The 23,527-nt window shown below is 39.4% G+C and overlaps 1 protein-coding gene across 2 annotated transcripts in view; it reads left to right on the plus strand.

Moving 5' to 3' along the window:
* The window catches only part of LOC310991568 (endophilin-B2-like), a 33,923-nt gene that overhangs the window by 5,370 nt on the left and 5,026 nt on the right, over window positions 1-23,527 (plus strand). Inside the window, exons 2-11 of one of the 2 annotated variants that reach the window (XM_083979321.1) lie at window positions 1,814-1,955; window positions 8,426-8,554; window positions 9,714-9,847; window positions 11,132-11,224; window positions 11,365-11,376; window positions 14,449-14,511; window positions 15,555-15,578; window positions 15,854-15,943; window positions 16,717-16,817; window positions 19,049-19,250. In XM_083979321.1, coding sequence (XP_083835447.1) covers window positions 1,814-1,955; window positions 8,426-8,554; window positions 9,714-9,847; window positions 11,132-11,224; window positions 11,365-11,376; window positions 14,449-14,511; window positions 15,555-15,578; window positions 15,854-15,943; window positions 16,717-16,817; window positions 19,049-19,250 — 990 coding nt within the window. The remainder of the gene's footprint in view (window positions 1-1,813; window positions 1,956-8,425; window positions 8,555-9,713; window positions 9,848-11,131; window positions 11,225-11,364; window positions 11,377-14,448; window positions 14,512-15,554; window positions 15,579-15,853; window positions 15,944-16,716; window positions 16,818-19,048; window positions 19,251-23,527) is intronic. The other variant, XM_083979322.1, reaches the window with a different exon arrangement.

Consider the following 23,527-nt stretch of genomic DNA (forward strand, 5'->3'; position numbering starts at 1 on the left):
TAAGATATCTACGTTACGACAGCGACTGGGATGGGGTGGGATTCGAATCTCTGGTTATTGGACGACCCACTCCACCTCCTAAGCCACTGTCATCCCAATATAAAATACAACACTAACTGTATGTGAAATGAATGAATAATGAATAACTTTTTCAAATTTTTTTGGGAGTTGTTTATATTTAGACATGCTTGTGTCAGAAACTTTGGTCTTGTTTTTGTACTGTGCGTACTGCGTAGCTATATGTTATTAATTGAAAACCCTGATAAAAAGACTATGAAGGGGAATGTAAGAGCCAAGAAAGAGTTATAGAGAGTTTATGTTCTATTCTGTTACATTGTAATAAGGCTTTTCTCAAGTTATAATGTCTCTAAATTATTTTGTGGTGCTGAAAAGATGAAACAGCAGCTGTAGGGTTGACACAGAGTATTCCATGCCAGTAACCACTGGCGGCCATTTTTTTAAATGGCTGCCACAGTCATCAGAATTAAAATTTGCAGTGGCCCAATATCCAGATTCATTCAGCAATCAGTGTACCAAATTTGATGCTTTTATCACAAAATGAACAATTGTCTAGCTATGCCGTCCCACTATAAGGTTAATTGAGCCACCTAGAAAGTATGAACAAAGTTAGCTAAGCAAATAAATTACATCATACTGTATCTGATGGAGGCAATCCCAATATGTATTAAAAACAGATATGTCTAGAAAAGGCTATTTATAACTAATCTATCAATTATTATTTAAAGAGCTAGGACGCTCAAACCTACAAAGCTACATACTTTGGACTGGTGATGATGATGATTAGGGTAAAGATGTAGAGAGTAAAAAGTGCACGAAAATGTGCAAACTGCAAACATGCACAAATCAGAGGGTGGAGGAGGATGAAGTTGCCTTCACTCTGGACTATAATGATGATGATGATTATAACTAGGACAAAGATGTATAGAAAACATAAAAACTCTTTGAGAAATACAGAGGAATTAGCAGTTATTGACAATTCTCGCCTCGGCCCATGTTCCACTTTAAGACCCATAATCATCCCTCATAGTAGGAAATTATGGGAAGATTATGCATTTCCTGAATTGTTACAGTCCTGTGAGTATTTCAGTTTTTGTTATTTGTGTCAGTGCTGTTCCTACATTTCACAGTGTTAAAAGAAAGACTACAGTTTAGGCGAAAATAGTGGAAAAATAGTTGTTGAGACAGATTGACCTTTGACCATGTGACCTTTATATTTTGTAGATAGGCCCAAACTAGGTCTAAATGAAAGCTGGGATTGTACACTTTAAAATGCTACCAAACATGCCCTCATAACATATGAGTAAAGGTCTGAAAATGAGCACAAAACAAGATATGCCCCCTGCGTTTAGAGGCCTATTTTTTGCAGGGGGTTGATAACTTTATGAGCTGATAACTGTCAAAAAGCTACCACTTAGGATGGGTTATCATACCAAAATATCATCTATGGACATATACCTTTTCAAAAAATGTTACTAGACTTTGCCACTCTGAGTGGTACCAAAAAGTCAAATTTTGGCCTCTGGCCCATGGACTATGGGTAACGTTATCACTTGTCTTGTTTTTTGGTTCATTTGTGTGAGGTTGTGGTGTGAGGACGGTGGGCGGGGGCGGAACAGGATGTCAGCTGAGCAGGAGCGAGTCCTAAACTGGACCCAGCCTGGTGTTATTCCGTATTGTTTAAAGCCTTTAACAGCAATTGTTGAGAGACAACACGGTGGTTTTGACCTGTTACACAGAGTGCTGCTGCTATTGATGCTGTTGTTGTTGTTGTGCTGTGTCTGCTCGGCCTCAGTTCACGGAGGAGAAGTTGGGACAGGCGGAGAAGACAGAGCTGGATGCTCACTTTGAAAACCTCATGAGCCGCGCAGACTGCACCAAAAACTGGACCGAGAAAATCTACAGACAGACCGAGGTCCTGCTGCAGCCCAACCCAAGTATGACACAGTTACACCAAACATATCATTCTATAAAACATTTTATGTTAACACACATGTACAGTAATCCTGTCATGGCTTCTCCCTAGAACATAAATTAATCTTGCAAACTGCAGCACAAGGGGGGTAATTAATTAGCCCAGTTATAAAATGCTGCAATGGTGGTTCCAGATTTTATCAACAAAAAACACATAATGGATAAGATATTTCCCATGTGATACAAATATCAGTAAAGTCCAACAAAGTAAAGCTCGACTTGATTACACTAATGGAAATACACCATTAAGAAAATTATTGTAGGTGCCTGTGACAAACAAAATATTGAGACCTTACAACTTAAGCGTGACCTGTGCTGCCTAAAACTTGCTTGCTGCTATAAAAAGTCATACATTGTGATGTTATTGCCTCCTCTTAAGGGTGGCAGTCTTCCTTTGCAAGAATGGGGATAATACTGTGTGTCAACCAATATCAGGTTTCATTATTTTATTTACTGTAGTTATAGTAAAGTGGCGGTGTCCTTAGTAAGACGTTTTACAAATAGAACATACAGTAGTGGTAGTAGCGCTAGTACAATAGACAGTAACTTAGCTCAATACCAAATGATATGAGCTAATAGCACCATGCTGGTGGCATTGCATGTTTTCACCCATTAACCAGTAATATATGTTTTGGTTTAACAGTTACTGTGTTGTTTGGCGTCCTCCTCTGCAATGTATGTTTTACAATACAGAAAAAAGAAGGTGTTTACCCAGTGTAAACATATCCATCTTTAAACACCTGTTGTTGAACTGAAGATAAATGTGTAATTATGACCTGAGGGTAGACAAGTCATCACTGACTACTACTCACAGTTTCTTATGCAGGATTACAGTGCATAAATTCACAGTTACTGCACATACCTTTGAAAGAACTTGTAGCTCATCATTATATTTCATTAGTTTGAGTAAAATTTAGCACTTGAACAATTAACATTTTAACTGTGTCCCATGCAGTAAATAAACCGGCTTTAATTCTGCATTTATCACCAAAGAAAACGTATTGACTCTTCAGTGGCTTCAGAGAGCGTTCAGACCCTTTTACTTTTAACACTCTATTGTAATACTAATACTATACTCAATAATCATGTTGACCAAGTTAAAACATATTCTCAGAAGGTTTGGCAATGCATTGAGAATCCAAAACTCCCATTCACAAAAATCTTCAGATCCTTTACTATGACCAGGTGCATCGGAGCCGGTCATGATGCCGACCTGCTTTTAGAAATTCCTTCATTCATTCATTCATTCATTTTCTATACCGCTGATCCTGCACTAGGGTCACGGGTAAGCTGGAGCCTATCTCAGCTGACTTTGGGCGACCTGGACAGAGACAGACAACCATTCACACTCTCATTCACACCTATGGGCAATTTAGAGTCACCAATTAACCTAACCTGCATGTCTTTGGTCTGTGGGAGGAAGCCGGAGTACCAGAGAACCCACGCATGCACGGGGAGAACATGCAAACTCCACACAGGGGGACCCCAGCCAGCCGGCGGGTTCGAACCCAGAACCCTCTTGCTGTGAGGCGACAGTGCTAACCACTGCACCACCGCTTTTAGAAATAATTCTGATAAACAATATTTGTCCAGACTATTTTATGTATCTGATATTATGATAATATAATAGCATATAGCAATACATGTTTAATGCAGACATTGCAATTGGATTGTGAAAAAATATTAAAATATTCCAAATGTATAAATAGTAACAATAAAATAAAGTTGGTGCACTAATCCCTCAGTGTCTACAACAAGTTTGAACATGTCACAGGTCGAATGAGAAAACACAAATGACAAGTATCATTAATTTACAGTCAAATCTACAATGCACTAAAGGGTCTGAATACTAATTGGAGCAACTGTTCGTCATTCTTCATAGTTGTTTGCAAAGCCAATTTTTTGAATATTTGAAATTGCAATTTTGATTAAAAAAAAGGCAAATGAAAATAAACTACAAATAATTTGACATGCTGGAGAGTGGGGGGAGGTCTAACGTGTGACTTTTTGATTCTCCATGCTACAGTTGATCACACTGGTGAGTATCCTGCCTCCCGACTCGGTTCCCCTGCCGGGGAAAACTTTCATGCCTTTGAATTAGAGCTAGAAAAGAAGTCATTGATGAACATGAACAGAACAACGCTGAAGTCATAGCTGTCTGTGAAATACATTTGAATGCTTTGAGACTCAGAGCATTTGCAATGCGTATCTGCACATGATGTATGTGCGTTAATAATAGTTTATTCAGAAATTGTGCCTCCTTTTTAATCAAGGAACCGACTGTGTCTCTCATGGAGGCTATGTTTTCTCTCTCACCTTCATCTTGTAATAAAGCTAAACCATAATATCTGGGTATTCTGTCCATGTTCAAAAAAGAGAATCTACTACTTGTCTGACATAGTATCATTCTTGTATGTAGTTTCCTCTTTATCTGTACTGTCATGAGTTTATGAGAATAACATAATTTAAATTGTAACAATAGTGAACTAACTCAGTGTAGTTTTCAATCTGTCATGAAGAAGTAGCCACTCAGAGGATGTATTATAACACAATGGGGCTGAAGCTTGACTAGTAAATAAACAGCTGTTACTGCTAACTAGCAATTATAAAGATGCATATATAAAGCCCTAACCAAAAAACACCTAATCACTTGCTCCCCACTCTGCCAAAGAGTTCCTGAAGATGGTTTTCTGATTGAGTGTCTTCTCTAGAATGAATTGTTCCCATATTTTCCATAATACAGCTGTTTACAAAGGCTGTGCTCACTTCCAAGTGCTTTTACTGTTCTGAATCCAATAGCATGAATCACAATGTAAGGGGGGGCTGAACTTGATAAGCTTTGCTTCTTTCAGCCCCTTCTCAAACTTGCACAGTATCATTGTTTTGTTTCTTGTTACATAGATTGTTTGTCTTTTGATGTGCTTGTTTGAGACAAATAAAAATCAAATCAAATCAAAATCAAAGCTGTTTATAGAGGCAGGGATGAGAAGACCAATAACTCAAGGCAGTCAACATCAAGCAATGAGTTAAATGCTAACAGCACATATATTTTAAAAATGTTTTAGTGCAGGATGTGGACAGAAAACCACACTATAATTTAATCTCAACAGGGAGAATAGAGATTACATTGAACAAAGATAGAGGGGCAGTCTGATCCAGAATCAGGGCAGGATTGCTTGAGTTCCCTCTCATCCTCTTGATATTTTCTTATCTTCTTTTCCTAACATCCCCTGAAAGTTAATTCTTCATTACTCCATCTTGACGCTGTGTGGTGTGTTTATGTTTGTGTTTGTGGAATATATAGATTATAGCTACAGACGGGGCAGGACAGGCTGCAGATTTCTGCTCCAACATACAGAATTTTCCACAAGTACAATCTGAGCCTCTGTGAATGTCCTGCATCAGCTTCATTAATAATAATTTTAAAAAAGGCATGCGCTTTGTGTCAGTGTATGATAAACCACATAAATTAAATTGTGAGCTATGTGAGCAGTAAACAAGGACAGGACAAAAACATGAAACATAATCAACCTGACACATGAGGCTTTGTCTTACAGTCGAGAAATATTGTAAGCGGCTCTATATAAATGAATCATTTTCAGGGATACCTCTCTATATTGTCCTAAATTTTCTTGGATTAAAACCGTCACGTGCATCTGCTGCTCCAAAATGTACTTGTGGAAAATGTGTTGACAATTGCTTTGTAATTATGTGTTAAAGTATTTTCTGGTATTCATTTATCCTGTGTGAAGTGTTAAGACTTGGGTGGTGTTTTGGTAATGAGGGGTTTTAAAATCCTCACAATTACCACAGCTTTAAAGTTACACTTGTTGCTGCTTGAATCAACATTTGTCCACTAGGGGGCAGTAAATCTGTTTTAGTTGAACACTGATGTTTCTGGTCACCTTATTATTCTAAGAACAACATTTAAGAAAAATGAGGAAACCTTATTCCACACTAAGAATGAGACAGGAACCGGAAACGGGTAGTATTTTAGGCAGTGTTTTGGGCAGTCATGCTTTGAATGAGGTTAACAAATCATGTGACAGCAGCGACTTATTTCTTTGTAAAAGACACATCATGTGCTGACCAATCAAAAGACAGCGGTCCTCCACAGTAAAGCATCATAAGTGTCTCAAGGTGATGACACTGGGCCTCTTTCACCAAAGTATTTTCTTAAAACCTTTCTGAAGAAATTTCTTAAGAAAACTCAACATCAGATTCATGGACGTGTTCTTGGACCACAGAAATGCAGCTAAATCTCCTCGTAAATTGAGAGCCCGTTCCAGATGATACTAATTTACATAGGATTAGCATAGTAAATGGCAAGAGACTGCAGGGCAGTGTGCACACAGAAACCACAGAAACTGAGTCGAGAAGATGAGTTGAAAAAATCTGCAGAAATGTTTTGTAGCGTCTGCAGTGGATACAAAGTAACAGACCAAAAAAGATGCTGTCATTTGTCCACTGTGAAGTGCACACAGCTGATGAAGTAAAGAAGAAATGGTTTGATCTCAAATCTGAGGTTAAAAAAGTATTGCCAAAAAAAGAAGAGAGATGCAGAGTACTGTACTGTACAGTCTATAGTGTTTTGTAAGAGACTTCAGTGCTTTGTAAAATAATTAAAATACTTTCTAAAAATGTATTCAAATTCAAATCATATAATATACAACTGCAGAAGAAAATGCAATTAATCAAGGCGACCTTGAGTGCCATGAAAGGCGCTCTACAAATAAAATGTATTATTATTATTATTATTATTATTATTATTATTATTATTATTATTATTATTATTATTATTATTATTATTATTATTAATAATTATTTAGTGTCAGTTCTCGTATGTGCGCAAGTATGCTCTTGAGTGTGCAGAGATTTTGTTCTAGCTAGCCAAGAACAAATCCTGGATAAGGAAACATTAGTGAATGCCACAATCTTCATTAAATCTCCATAATTGGTATGTAAAGCCCCTGTACAGACTTTTCATTTAGTGTTGATTTAGGCGGCCCGTGTGGACGAAGGCGGTGGTGTTTTGCCCGAATTAAGACTTCATTTCCCACTGCCGTGAAGACGTTTCTGGCCGGCGTGTGTAGATTTGTTTTGGAAACGTCGGAAAGAAGAAGGGACTTGCTTTTTAAAAAAATTTTTTTAGCAGCGTAATGTATCTATTCGTATTGTTTTCTCAGTGGTCCGACCCGACTATGCCTTCCAGATGTATAGAATTAGACTACTTAGAAATAGTGTATCTTCACACTGATGGGCTCATTTGCTGTTGTAGGTAACAGAGACACATCAGCAGAAACCAGAGACGTTTGCATATCCAGTTAAAGGCTACGTACAGGGGCTTTAAGACCAAATTTGTTCTCAACGGTTCATGAATGAGGCCTAATGTTAGGGCTCTGAGGATCCATTGCACTGAATTGATCCACCACAGATCAAAGACACCTGTTCTTCACGGACATATTAGAGAGGAGAGAGGAATGTGAACTGTGATCTGTCTCCATGATATCATCCCTGGTGTTTTTAGATGGGAATTTGTTCTGCGGGTTGTTGACGAGAAAAGTAATTACTCTTTTTTATCATTAAGGATAGTTCCTCATGACTCTGGCCATGCGTGGGATAGTCATCCTGCTGTGCAATAAATCTGGACAAGTCAGATTCCACATGGTGGATCAGGGCATATCAAGAGGCCAAAATAGCACAGGCCTGTGCATGTTTTGGTGTTTTGGTGTGTTGTTATGAAAACAAAGATACCATCCAAGTCTAACACAAGTTGCATAATTTGTGTCGTCACATGTAGGTTCTGAATATCAAAAGCGCACATGTTGTCTGGGTGCAATGTGCAGTTTTGAATCACCTCAAGGTATTTTAAGGTCGTGTTTACTGATTGCACTGCAGTGGAAGAACAGAAACCATACACTACACTGTCGACAGTGTAGCTGACATTTACCCATGTTTGTAAAAATCCTCCTGGGACTGGTAATTCACTCCATGTTTTGTAAGGAGTTTGTGTTGATAAGTAATCCAATGTTTTTTTTTAAATTATTTTTTAAAGATTTTTAACAGATGCTGCCTTTGGATGAAGAAGCATCTCATGTCCTGATTAAATAAATCTACTACACCCAAAAATCAGTACCATATCCTCATCCGAAATGGCTTGTGATCAACGTTTTCTATGGCTTTACATAGAGCAAACTAAGCATAAAGCCATATACATCTTTGAGTGAATCATTTTGTACCAATGCTGTGAGAATCCATGTTGTTTTTCTGCTCCTCAGAGCATTTAATCGACTATCATTTATATTAATCAATTAGTTGTGTGAATCATTATTTTTGGGTATAGTTTTAATTTAATCAGCATGAGGAGTAAAATATCTCAAAGGTTCTTATACGTCTGAGCCGTGAATTAAACTTTTTGTGACTTTCTATGCAGGTGCCAGAATTGAGGAGTTTCTGTATGAGAAGTTGGACAGAAAGGCACCGTCCAGAATTACCAATGGAGAGCTACTGGGTCAATACATGGAGGATGCAGCAAAGGAATTTGGCTCAGGAACTCCATATGGTGGGAATTTACGGCTTGTGTGTTAATGTGACATCTGTTTGAAATAGGAAAAACGTGTTAACAAATCATGCACAGTCGGAATGTGATCAGGTTGGCCAGACCACATGCAGATCTGGCCTGGTTCACATTGTTGATGTTAGCGATGTGTCAACACAACCTGCACACGCAACTCAAATCCTTGGGGACAGGAAGAGGGACAGGAAAGTTTGTGAGAGAGATTGAATGCGAACAGCAAAGGCCCATGGGTCAGATTCAAACGTGTGTGTCTATTATTCATGTGGTGTAGATTACAAAGAAGAAGAAGAAGCCTGGCTCCTGTTCCTTTCCACTGAATAATAACCCTTATCGGATCTATATTTATCTCGTAGTAGAGAAACAGAAAGAGACAGAAAGATAGATAAAAAGAAACAAGTACTACCAGGAAACTCTTTAACTCAGTACTGTAAAATTTGGAATATAAGTTGCACTGGCAACTATAGTCACAGTCTATTTTTGAGGGTCTCAGACTGGGAAAACAAGGTTTTCTATTGCTATTTGTTAATAAAAATGTTATACAAGTTATTCCATAAGTCCACAACGTGAAGTTTCTGTGCTGCACTGTAGCTCTTTCTTTTTATTTTGAATGAATAGATTAAAATACACAGCACATTTAGCGTTTATTAGCATTCCAGCAAGACCTGTCCATCCGTGTCTGTGTGTGTGCGCGAAACGTAACAATAATAATATTTTTGTGGGAAACACCATTCCGCCTACGTAGTTGTATGTGGATACAGGACGCATTACTGTTTACACTTGTGTTCAATGTGGTCACAATGCGTCCCCAACCACCTCCAAAAGTGGTTTGGCCGATCGGATCACAAGCCGTCCTCAATTCGTCTTGGGTGCGTTGACACCTGTTCCTTCAAGTGGTCAAGCTCTATCCGACTTCAGTCTGATCACTGAAAACGCATGTTAATGCCAGGTGTAAACGGGGTTGACATTTACATTGGTCTATCGGTGTATAACCCGCACCCAACTTTTTTAGATGGAAAAAAGTGCAACTTATACACCGAATTTGAGACAAAATTAACAGCATTGTCTTTTATTATTATTATTTATTATTTAGGAAATGTATCCATGTCTGAGATGCAGTACTATTGCTCCTGTCTGTGTTTTGCAGGGAGCACTCTGATCAAGGTGGGGGAATGTGAGAGGAGATTAGGAGCAGCAGAGAGAGAGTTCCTCCAGACATCAGCCATCAGCTTTCTGACTCCCCTCAGGAACTTCCTGGAAGGAGACTGGAAAACCATTTCAGTGAGTTCCACTGGTGCAGTGGTATTTTTAGGGGGAGGATTTTTATTACCAGTTGGTAGACGTAAAAACTCCCCAATCGCTACACAGCTTCTAGATCAAAACCGAATGGCCCATGGTTGGATTCAGTTCACAATGCTAAGTCACAGTTGCAGAGACAGATCTTTGGCATCAGGAGACATCAGAAGACTTGAATTATAGTTCATCCATTGGACACATCATTACTCTATTTCTCAAAATAATTAGTAATTAAAGGTGCGCCGTATGTAAGAATGTGGCCAAAAACAGTTACTGCAGTCAAATTCAAAACACAGCGATCTCATTTTTTCTCCCAGTTGTAGCGGCAGCTCAGTGGACCAGACCGGAGGCTGAAACGCCACTGACGCCGCTGTGACTGGGAGAGAGGGCTAGGTGGCGCAACATGTAAACACGTAAATTCAAAACATAAACATGATTTGCAGTCTGCAAAAAAAATATTTTTAATGCGAATACTCTGGCTGTACTATTGTTGTTGGTGAGTTCATCATGTTATATGAACATTATTCCTGAGTCTCTGTGACATATTAGGAGGATTTTACGGCCAGTTGCTTTAGATTTCTTACATACTGTACCTTTAATAGTCAATCCTCATTAGCAGTGAAACCAACTGCTGACAGTAAACCAGCGAGTAATTTCAACAGGTTCATAAAAATAACATAACAGACATCGGCCCTCATTTATCAAACGTGCGTACACCAAAGAAATGAGTGTATGCAAAATCTCCTGCAAGTATTGGCATTTATCAATCTGAATGTGAGCGTAGGGTACGCAAAAATCTCACACCAGGTCTGACCAGGTGTATGCATATTTGAACCAAAGTATAACATGCAGGACATAGTATGGCTGTGTTGGATAATAATTAATAGATCATACTGATGCAGCAATGCAGACTTCATGTTGTTGCTGTTCTTATTAGTAAAATAAATGAATAAATATGAGTATATACAGCCACATTTTCATCAAGTCCATGTAGAAAACTTAACTCCCCTTTTATTTTGAGCAACTGAGGTTAATTAAAAGCCATGCACAGAGAGCGATAGGACGATGCTCATTAATCAGCTCTTTAATCAGAAACGGTCAATGACAAACCTATTATTGTAAGAGCTAGGGAATTTGACATTTAATTTTATTGTGTGGATTTAATGGGAACCAATCACTATGAGTCATGGAGCACCCTTAATATGTTCTCAATTTATCAGACTGTTCACTTCAGCTGCTCATCAACTGTGTCATATTAATTTACTTCAGAAAGAGCGACGTCTTCTGGAAAATCTTCGCCTGGACCTGGATGCATGTAAAGCACGTTTGAAGAAGTCCAAGTTGGCAGAGGCAAAAGCTGCGGTGAGTTCTTAATGTCCTCAAAAACACCATGGGGCCTTTCCCACACATTCCCACACTCACAGTAAAGTAATCAAACCTTTGGTCGTGACTAACTGACTAACTACCCTAATCCTGACTGTTTGTATCCACAACCTTTTCAGTGCGAGGGCGAAGTGAGTATAAAGATATTTTTAAAGATGTTGAATTTGATGCACATGTTGGGTTTTTCTACCGTCTCACTTGCTTTTAGTTGATTTTCTCTGCCATTCATTTACTGGTGGCGAGAAACTGTTGATGACTAAATATCAGCTTTAATCTGAAGCTGACTCTTTGCAGAGAGCTATATAACTTTTTTATTGGGGAAAAAAATTTCTATCTGATGAGCTCTCTGCTGAAAGGATCTGTGTTCAAACAACTCTGTTTTTTGCTTGTGATGATACATTTATTCATGGATGTCTCCCTTTGTCTTTATGAGCATTGACTTCATGCTGATATTTGCTGCATGGTGAAAAGATTTGCTTGATTTTCTTTGAATTGTGATTTAAATGCATTCGATTTGGATCATTAATCATCATTATTTCAGTAAACAATCAAAAGGAACAGGTTCATGGAGCAGTTTATACATGCACTGCTGTAATTCTGGGCCCAGACCACAGAGGTTTTGCCCTCATCAAACCCTGGCTCGCCACCCAAAACAATCAGAGAAGAAATCACGTCCTGGACTGACATTCTGTCCAAATTATCTGCTAATGTGATCACTCTACAGATCTACTGTAGTCTTAATCCACTTAAACAGCTGGTTGTTTGTCAGGGTGATCCCTAGGTTTTGCAATTGGGAGTATGTAGGTTTCACAACAAACCTAAAAAGAAAAATCCCACATTCTGTACAGTATGACTGTGTTTACGTCAGTCCCAGATCAGCTGATGGTGTTTCCAAGTAGTGGTGAAGAGTCCAGGGCTTGAGGCTAATGTTAGCCAACGTTTCCCAACAAGATGAGATCACATGTCATTTTCTGATTGCTTCCTCTGGCAGGATATTGTTAAAGGGACAGTTCAACATTTTGGCAAATTCTCCTATTGCCATAATCCCTATAGTCATATAGCCAGGGGTAGGTTCATTACCTTTAATTATCGGTGCGTGTTGCATTGATAATTATCACTGAGCTGCTCAGCCAACACAACGGAGGTGAACAGTACAGGTCCCCTGTCCCTCATCCATCTCATCAAATACACAATCCAACAACTCCAAAACGTTCTCGCGGACAAGTTGTGAGCTGCACATTCACCATGCTGTGAAATAATAATGTATCATTACGAGACAGAGTTGTCGAATGCAGCCAGAACTACATTCCAGACACGGCTGCTGGGCGGAGTGATTTCAAAAGCACAAGTAGTTTGGAGTATTTGCTTCATGTGTCTTAATGTTGCATAATAATACATGATTATTGCATAGCGTAGCGAATGTGCAGGTCACAGCTTCTCCACAAGAACGTTTTGGCGTTGTTGGATTGTGTATTTGAGGTTTCTCCTTCTGTATGTAATGCCTGAAAACCCCGGTAGTCTTTGCCAGGAGTAAATACCAGCGTCTGGCAAATGACATCTAAAAAAGACATCTGTTAGTTGGAGCATTCACAAACACAATGACAATGGTATGTCTCACTTGTCATTAGTGAGACAAACCTTTAAAGAAAAAGAAGCCTTCGAGGGCCCTGACACACTGTCTCGGCTGAGTGCGTGTGCGCACACACACCACATGTAATTTGTGGATATTATCAGTACAAGCAGTGAATCACAACTTTAATGAATGCGGTTCAGTTTTCAGTCTGTAAGAAAAACATTTAATTTTTATTAAAATCGAAAAAAAAAAATGTATAGCCTATAAAAAAAATCATCTTTAAAGTCATTGAAGTAGCCGGCTGGACTTAATTGTGTAGTCGGCTGTATGGCCGGCACCCAGCACTGGAAAGGAAGCCCTGATCAAAACAAACCTACAAAGAAAAATTCCACAAAATAAAAAAACTAAAAGTTCTTTTTAATCAGTTGAAGTCAGTATTTTAGAAAAGAACATTTACCATCTGCAGGCATAAGACCAAAGACTTTGTATGTAAATGTGATTTCCTCTTCACTTCTTCATGTGGCTGGCTGTGGCTCAGGAGCTAGCCCCCCCACTACAGAAGATCTAAGAGAAACATTTACCATGATCTTTGAATGAATGAACTCCTTCTGCTTTTCTTGAAGCTTGTTTCTGTTTCACTGTTTCACTGGACAGAACTGACTGTTCTGTTGCCAGATGATGTTGACAGCCATAATGCATGTTGGCATGTGCATGGTGACCTACTGCTGACCATAGTCTTAAAGGAATAGTTCACTCAAAATTGAAATTTCACTCATTATCTACTCACCCTCATGTCGACTAAGGGCTGGGAGAAGTTTCAGAGTTATCCGTGGCTTCTCTGAGTTACAGCCGGGCTCCATGCAGCACTGCATGTCCATATAACGGTTGCAAATGGATACCAATTGTCTTCGTAACAAAAAGACACCCCAAAAAACATCAAAATACCTCCATGCTGCTCGTATGTAATGTCTGTCTTGTATTGATGCCCCGAAATGCGACATTGTTCCGATAAAAATTAAATAAGTCTATATTTCAAGCTTGTTTGTAGCGGAGGTATTTTGATGTTTTTTGGTGTGTCTTTTTGTTACGAAGAAAAGTGGTATCCATTTGCAACCGTTATGTTATGTGGACATGCACTGCTATGCCGAGACCCCCTGTAACTCAGAGAAGTCACGGATAACTCTGAAACTTCTCCCAGCCCTTAGTCGACATGAGGGTGAGTAGAAAATGAGTGCAATTTGAATTTTGGGTGAACTATTCTTTTAAAGCCAACTGATATCAATGACTGTCCCAGTAACAGACAATTTGTTAAGGTTAGTGAATTAGGCAAACAGGTCATACAGCAAGTTTTACTGGTAACACTCGGTTGCGTTGCATCACCTCTTATCAGGCAGACACACCAAACTCAATCATAGTGCGCTGGCAGTTAAACCACCTGTACGGATGCAGGAGGAAGAAGTGAATTATCAGTCACTGATAACTAAAAGCAACTTTCAGTTTTTCTGCGTGTAGCTCATCAGCATCATCGTTTCATTTCTGCTCGCCAGTCGTCTTGCCTGTGTTTCTGAAGTATGGTTGCCCTGGATATACTGAGTGCATCATTGTTAAATAACTTCACTGTCTTCTGTAGATGGCTCCCGATTTTCAGGAAACCAGACCCCGAAACTATGTCCTATCTGCCAGTGCCTCTGCGGTAAGGAGACAATTCAGGACATGTGCAATCATTCCTTAAAGCTCAAGTAATTATAATCATCAGGTTGTATCTGCACGTTGTTCCATCAGAAACAGAGAATGAGAGAAGTTCATAGGAAAACTTTGTATTATGATTCTGGTGTGACCAGCTATTGTTTACAAGTTTCAATGAAAGTGGACTTCAGCCATGTTTGGTCAGTAGGTGTGTAACTGTGGTGATGATAAGCTCTGACTTTCATACCAGACGTCTGTGTCATGCCTTTTGTTGCTATGCTGAAAATTGTAATCAATGGTAACAGCTTCTTATCAACAACCAGACAGATAATTCTTATTCAATCCAAAGGTTGAACCATAAGTAGGTGTAAGTGCTATAGAGAGTGATTGAGTCACACTTCAAACATCTTTAACAGGGCTAAAGATACATAATGATACAGTGTGGTTAATGAGTTGAGTAATGACTCAGTCATGTCAGGATGTGTCGGGGAGTTGCTTTGTTGTCAAATGAAATGTTCTCCAGATGTGGTCATGAACGTCTCTCTTTCTTTTACTTTGTAGGGATTAGAAGTGTTTAAGAAAGGTTTAGAAGAAAGAAATAGAGACACAAACATGTTACAAAACAGCTGCTCTCTATACAGACCGTTTCTAAATTACCTTTTACTACAGTCATCTAGGATCTATTTGATGACACACTGAAACCTGTGTATCCACAATAAGGACATACTGGCCTTATCAACTCCAGCTTTGAGACCGGTCAGGGCTGTATACTATAAATAGTACATTTGAATAGAATAGAATGCCTTTATTTGTCATTACTCCGTATAACGAAAATAGAGCAACTCTTTCAGTGCAAACAAGCAAATACAATAAAATACAATATAAAAAACACTTTCAATAATATAAAATGAATAGGTAAATCATATACACAGTATGGCGATTCGTATGTTGTAATACCCTAAGTGCTGGTACTTTTAATCTCACTAAATACCATCAGATTAATTATTGTAATAACTTGTATTTTCTTTCCCGTTTACTGCATCCACTCAGCTGTGGAGTGAGGAAGTGGAAAAGGTGAGTACTGCAAATCAGTGTTTGTTAGATAATCTAACAAGCTCTTCATTCATGAATACTCATACCTTTATAATCTAAGCAGCTATAATCTTCAATCTATGAGTAATTTAAGTAATTAAAAAAAATCCATCTTAAATCTTCTTATGAAATGTGAGAGCTAATGATGATTGTATCTCCTGTAATATGATTTATCAGATTATTTTTCTCTCATCGGTCTGTTATACCATATAAATTAAAAACACTGTGTATCCCTAACATTTATCTCCCTGTTTCAGGCTGAACATGAGCTGCGAGTGGCCCAAACTGAGTTTGATCGCCAAGCAGAGGTTACACGGCTGCTACTGGAGGGTATCAGTAGTACACATGTATGTCAGCCACAATATGTTCACTTTCACCTTATACAGGCAGGAATATCATGTTTCAAATCAAACAACATGACGTTTAAAGCAGAAGTGAGTGATCCGGTCGTTTTCGCTAATGCTGCGTTCCAGGCAGGCTTTTGAAATCGTAAATTACAGCTTCAAGTCACAACTTACGACTTTGTAGCGTTCCAGGCAACCCACTCGTGTTTTTCCGACCTGTTTTACCGGTGAAAGTCACTATAACGGCCACTCGTAACTTCCGACCGGTGAACTCGTACCAGATTGAACTGGTACCACTTCACGGTCGGAAAAACACGAGTTTCCTTGAACGCACCATAACAGTCCTCGTCGCTACGTCACCACATTCACGGCGTTCCTTGGCTGCACACACAGCCCTGCATGCCGTTCTCTCTCCTCATTGGATAAAAACTGTAGGATACAATAAATGTTGTCTCTTCGGCTCAGAGCAGAGCAGAGGGACTGAGAGACCCGTGTTTCAGTCCAAACACTCTATGTAAGTGATTGCTGTCGGAAGATATAACTATTTAAGACTTATATTAACACAAATATATCACTCACTTCTGCTTTAAATATTGTGTTTTTTACATTTCACTTTGTGAGTGTGTTTGAGGCATACAGTATTTTTAAGTTGTGCATGATTAACTGATGGTCAAACAAGGTTTTTTAGCCAGAATTCAAGACTTCCCTCAGTAATTATGACAATTTCACTTGTCAAGTACATAATCAGTTCTGTCGTGTTGTTTCTTCCTCCTCAGGTGAATCACTTGCGCTGTCTGCACGAGTTTGTGGAAGCTCAGGCAGCCTATTATAAGCAGTGTCACCATCATATGCAAGAACTTCAGAAAGAGCTGGGCAGGTGAGAACGAGCGTCAGCCAGTAATCACATTCATGCTGAGTCTAGTTAAAATGTATTTGGAGGTTTCTAAGTGTGAAGGCGGCATTCCACGGATGTTAATAAATGATTGATTTGTTATTATAAAGTGCTGACAGTTGGCAAAACGGGTTTCAGTGGCAGCGTATTCCACAATAAACCCACATGCGTCTCTATTGTGTCTTCAACTCTCATTTCTCACTGCCACATCCTGTTTCGCAAGCCTCACCTCTCTAGTGCATGTCAACAAGACGTCACAGTGAACTGACTCACTCACACACACACACACACACACACACACACACACACACACACACACACACACTAATCTGAGATCAGCAGATTTGGCTCCAGTTCAGTTTGCTTGTATCAGAATTATTATGATTTCTTCGGCTCTGTTTAATTATACCTAACATTTGAAATAAGATACAGAAGTACACAAAATGTTTACTGCATAATTTGTAAGAACACAAATATTTGTCATTAACTAATTAATATAAAATACAAATGCCCAATACAGTTTGCCTATGCTTTAAAATTTAACCCATTTAAATTGCATTAAATAGGCTTCATCTGTATGTAGTATCAGTCAGAGCTTGATTATTACCAACTCTAGTTCATGACATGGTTGCTCTTGGTCCTAATATAACATCAAGGAGGAGGTATATAGAGAAAACAGTAGTAAATACACATGGAGTTATCTTTTGTCATTTTAGAGTATTTTTTTTTTTGATTGATTTGTTGTTTTAACTATGTTTTGCAATTTGTCCTCACAAGCAGTTTGGTCCTGTTTTTATTGTTGGTTTTGCCAAATGATGAGAAATTTTCAATGTCTCACGCCCTCAGCTGTGATGAGGATGTGTGAGTATTTTGTGGTCTGTCTCTAACCTCTGTGTGTCTGCTCTGACCCACACATTTGCTTTCTCACACATGAAATTGTTGCATTAAGTTACACAAGGAACAGGTAAAACTCAGGACAGGATGGGACACGAGCTCATGCAATGCCAGTAACTGGCATTGTGATGTCTGTGTCCTAAACATTGCAACTAAGAAAAGAAGTGTAGGAACATTTGTGGCCCAGCAACACTCCACTAGCACAAAAGCAGGCTGGTATTTGTATTTGTATTTGTATTTATTTATTTGCACCATAAGAAAAGACAATTACAAAAAACATAAATGAAACAAGAATAGTAAGTGCAGGAGAGGTTTAAAAAAAAAACTATATGGGCTTATAAAAAGCACCTCCCCAAGAAATATACAAAAGTTCAGAAGATAAATCAACAGCAACAATAGGAGAAAGCAACAACAAATAACAACGGAAAAGAAAGCAATACAAGTGCCATTTTATAGCACACACTCAAAGAAGTCAGAAATAAAAACATGGGTGTGTATAAATGTAAAATAATTGTATTTGAGTGAATGAGTGTATGAGCATGTAAAGAGATAATGATCCAAAGACAACTATATTGGAAAAGAAACTATTAAGAGTCTTGATTTAACAGGTAAACTTTAAGTCTTAACTTAAATACTTTTAACTACATGAAGATGAGAATTCCAAAGTATCGAGCCTCTGTAAGCAAAAGGAAACTGAGATGTATAGTGCGGCAAAAAGGAGGATGAAGTTTATCTCAGTCTATCAGTGTGTGGTGAGAAGGTGTGTAACAATTCAGTTAATCACTCCACCCAAGTGTTGTTTCAGACACACTTCGGAAACAATTATGCAAAAGCAGGATGACAGTTATGGTGATAAATCTTAACACCTATTTAAAAGAGTGCATTGGTCATGTGCCTTTATCTTCTCACCAAACCATGTAAATAATCATGGCTGTTGCAGAACCACAACATCAGAGAGACAGGATAGTAGGTTGGAAATGAATTGTAGTGTAAATCCTGCTGGATTACATTTATACCATGGTGTTACAGATACATAATGAGAGTGTGAGTGTGTTTATTAATCATCACACTCTCTGTTCTAGTTTCCACTTATTGCAGCTATTTTACACTTTGCATTGCAATATTATACAGTACCTTTCTTCTGTTGCTAATTGAGACACTTTGACACTAGATGTAGTGACTTCTCAGACACTTTAGTGAAGTTTTCTTTTCATAAAGCATGGTGTTGCTGTTTTTTGTGTGTTTCCTGTTGTGTGTGTGTGTGTGTTGTATTCTGTATGTGCTCTCTCTTCTGACAGTCCCACATGTTTGTCTTTCTTCAGACTTCCCAATGCTTTTGCTCTGAACTCCACTCATTCCAAGACGGCTGGCGACTCTGCAGCAGAAGGAATCAGCAGCCCGACGGAGACGGACACACTTAAGATTGAGGAAGTTCAGGCACCAGCTACAGGAACCCGCAAGGCCAAAGTCCTGTATGACTATGATGCTGCTGACTCCAGTGAGCTCTCCCTGCTAGCTGATGAGGTGAGGATTCATCATCAACCTGTGGTCTCACTTGTGGCATTTGCTGATTTAAGTAATGCACAATGTTAATTTCAGGTTAATTCCTGATCTGTCTTGCATTCTTCTCTGTACTTGAGTTCTTGTAAATTGTCATCAGACAAAATTCTTTTCCACTTCAAATTCCACATTGACCCAAGTACAGATCAAACCCTCCATGTGGTTTATTGAAGGTGCTTTGGTACGTGACGTGTGGACTTCAGACAGTTGAGTTACTGTTGCCTTTCTGTCAGCTTGAACCAGTCTGGAAACTCTCCTCTGACCACTGGTATTTGGACCTTTTCAGACCATCCTTTGTGAACTCAAGAAATGATTTTGTGTTCAAGTCCCAGTAGATCAACAATTTCTGAAATACTGGGATCCTCAGTTTGAACTTCAGCTGGTCATCTTGACCGTGTCTACGTGCCTAAATCCACTGAGTCACTGCCGTGTGTGGTTAAATGAGTGGTTGTACACAATGTACCAGATGAAGTTGCTGGTGAGTGTATGTTGCAGTCATGGATGACCAACAAGTTGTCTCTCTTTGATCAGTAATAGAGTATAAATTATTAATAATGAACAACAAACCGCATTCACACTTTCAAGAGTCACGTCCTACCTCTTGATCTACTGGAAATCTACTGGGCGGGTATGGCATTGTTCTTCTAGAAGATATTGCATCATTTGGTGTTTTGCTGAAGATGATGAGCACACTGACTCATTCACACATACTGTATGTGTGGTTGATCCTCTCGGATGTGATTCATATCAGCTTGACGGTCATGAGACTCTTGTCTATTCAAGCAACAATGTTGTTCAGGAGCCGGCGGGAGAGCTTCCTTCCTCAGTGGAATTGGGTTTTCCACGTGTTCCCATTTTACTCTGGCAAATGTGTTTCATCAGGTTTTGGTTCACTCTCCTCTCACATCCTGTTGGGTTCTCCCTGTGATTGAAGATGCAAGTTAAAAAGTGACAGAGGTGAAAAGGTTGGCGGTCAGGCAGTACATCGTTGTTTCTAGTTTTCTCATCAACAAAATTCACCTTTCCAAGCAGAACACACTGTGGATTTTAGAGGCCTAGGCAATGTGTTGTGAGCATTTTTAATGGCAAATCAGTGATAGTGCTGAGCAGCAGTAGTAGTTAAGTAGTAATTGCATCCTGTGCCCATAAAAACTAAAGCCCCTAGACCTTTTTTGTTCGTTTAAGGGTTAGTGTTCCTTGGAAGATTGCTTCAGATAACCAATTAAAGCTGTTTTGCAGCAGTGATCGGGGCCAGGAAATTTTGGAACAGGAACATTGGCATTACAATGCCTATTTTGCCTTAGCCGAGGCTTAAACTCACAGTCACAACCTCTGACACCATCAACCAGCTCCTAACTCACTGAGCTAATGGGCTCTATGCACAGCTCCACTTACTTCCTGAACTTAAGGCTGTTCCCTATTTCCTGTGTTACATTATTGGACAAACTGATTAATCCAGGTGTGTCTGGCCATTGTGACTACTCAGACACACCTGGATCAATCAGTTTGTCCAATAATGTAAGACAGGAAATAAAGGAGCTGCCTTAAGTTCAGGAAGTAAGTGGAGCTGTGCATAGAGCCCATTGGCTGGAAGTGAAACCTGGTTTGTGGCTTCTCAAATGGACTCAGGGAGTCACCAGCCAGGCAGGTAGCCAGCCCCCCCCCTCCAATTCACCCACATGATGTAGGCTAAATATTAGCAGTGGCGTCGCTGAGATAAACCACTACTTAATCTCAGTTAGATGAAAAAACACATTTTCTTGTCATGAAAAAACACATTTTCTTGTCATGCTGTAATCGCTTTTTAACTGTTCAGTGACTCACTGGGATTTGGAAACAAACATCAGATTGTTATTGCACATTTCAGAATAGATATGAAAGGAAGGTGTGAACTTTCCACTGATTCAGAACTGCTCAGAAAACATGCCTCTCTCTGCTCCCAGCTGTGATCTGTGGCCTGTTCAGCGTGTATGTTTGTTAAGCCACCTCTCTGTTTATATTTCTTTAATAAGAAAATAAAAAAGAATGTAAACATGGGAAACGCATACATATGTAAATGTGGGGAAATAGTATACAGCTCTGGAAAAAAATAAGAGACCACTTTCACAAGTGTTTCTTAAAAGCATCTCTGTATGACAGTCATTATTTTCTTTTCTTTTTTAAACACCAACACAAACACAACTCATTCTACTTAATGAGACACTGATGAGGTCATCACCTGAACCACATCTGGTTTTATAGGAAGATTATAAAAACCACTGCTGAGTTAAAATATTCTTGCTGTGTTCTTTAGGAATAAATATGAACATGTTTTCTTTGCATTATTATTATTATTCAAGGTCTGAAAAGACTTTGAGTAAGACGATATTTTTGTTATTTAGACTAGTTTAGTCATTAGCCAATAAAAGCTCTAAATGACAAAAAAAAAATCAATTTTGGGAGAAATGTTGTCTGTAGTTGATAGAATAAAACGGAAAAAAAAATTGAATTTTATTCAAACACATACCTGTGGTCTCTTAATTTTTTCCAGAGCTGTATATGTAAGTATATATGTAGGGTGCAGGTTGTTGTGGGTATGTAAATGTAGGAATGTATAAGGTTGAGGATACACGTCTGTGGTCTTTTGATGTCATGTTTGTAAAATGATGTATTTCTGGAGGTTGCATGGAAGGTAGAAACAATTATCCTGAAAAGGGCTAAATTTTCTCACAGTATAACTGGCTGGGGGAACGGCTTGTTTTCCTGCCATTTCCTTTGTTTGGGGCGTTGACCTGCGAATGACTTGAGCTAAAACATCATCAGTGGACTCAATCTATGCAGGAAGTTATAGTCTAATCTATGGTTTAGTGTGGGCAGCAGGAATGTTGTCACGTCATCATAACAACAGAGGGAATCCCTTCTTTTTAATTACTTTAATGCATGACAGGACATTTCCTGTAGTAGCGGCCAATCAGACAAAGGAATTGTGACTGTTCCTACAAATAGAGCTCTGGCTGTAAATGACCTGAATGATTTGACTACACCTGTGGTAATTCAGTTGTACAGTAACTGTGAGAGCTTTGATGCTGCAGCTACAATCTGACTTGACTCTGCTCACAGCATCAGTAGTTTTCCACGCAACCATGAAATATCTTGGTAATTCTGGAGGAAGAGGATGTTTCCAGAAGTTGTCCCTCCCTGCAACATTCAGAGCTGAACAAGTAAAGCTAAAAATACACAGTGTTCTTTTGTAGATGACTTTCGTAGTGTTACAGACAGAGTAATGTTTCCTGTCACTGCTTGATAACAAAACCACTTCCTGTACTACCTTTAGGGCTTTAAATTTAATTTTAGGGCTCACTGGGTTGTGCAGGGTCCCCATATGCAGAGGCTACAGCCCTCGCTGCAGCCAGCCCGGGTTCGACTCCCCCTGTGCATCTCATTCCCCCTCTCTCTGCCTCCCCATTTCCTGCCTCTCTCAACTGTCTTATCGATTAAAGGCAAAAAAAAGCCCCCCAAAATACTTATTCATTCAAGAACACTCTCGTTGTTGATTAAAACCATTTATTGCAACAAATGGTAGACAGTTAGACCTGGCGCTGAGGGCTCCACTCCGGTGGCTCCCTGGATTTGACAAGCGCATGCTATGTCACTCAAGAGAGCGCAATGAATAACCCCCTGGATTGGAATTGAGGCACTGAGAAGACATGGGAGCCATTTGGACTCTGAGACGCTGAGAAGGTGGAGGCTGGGGTGGTGGAGGCAAGCTTTGACAGCAGCAGTTTCGTGAATGCAGCAGTTTTGAAGGGGAGATCAGTGTGACAGCCTAGATTTAAAGGGCCATTATGCAAAATCCACTTTATACTGGTTTTGTAGCGGTCCTATGTGTTCCCATGGCCTTTCTATGACACCTGGAGATGAAAAAAGTCTGTTCACTCCCTTAATTGATTGCTACACTTTTTTGAGATCGTGTCTCCAAGCGGGTGAATTGGAAGTATTGTGGTACTTACTCAAGTGACTCCTCCACCTCCCGGTACTTCCTTATACTCCCCCTGGGCCAGTCTAGAAAAACGTGGGCTCCGCCCGCTGAGACTTTTCCGGAACAGCGACAGTCCACGCACACGCACACGCACACGCACGCACGCACACACACACACACACACACACACACACACACACACACAGACAGACACTCTCTCTCTCTCTGTTCTCATCAGTCGGCACCGTGCACAGTTTGTGCTGCTCATCAGTTTCACTTGTTT

Source organism: Trachurus trachurus, assembly GCF_905171665.1.
Source record: "Trachurus trachurus genome assembly, chromosome: 9".
Taxonomy (NCBI): domain Eukaryota; kingdom Metazoa; phylum Chordata; class Actinopteri; order Carangiformes; family Carangidae; genus Trachurus; species Trachurus trachurus.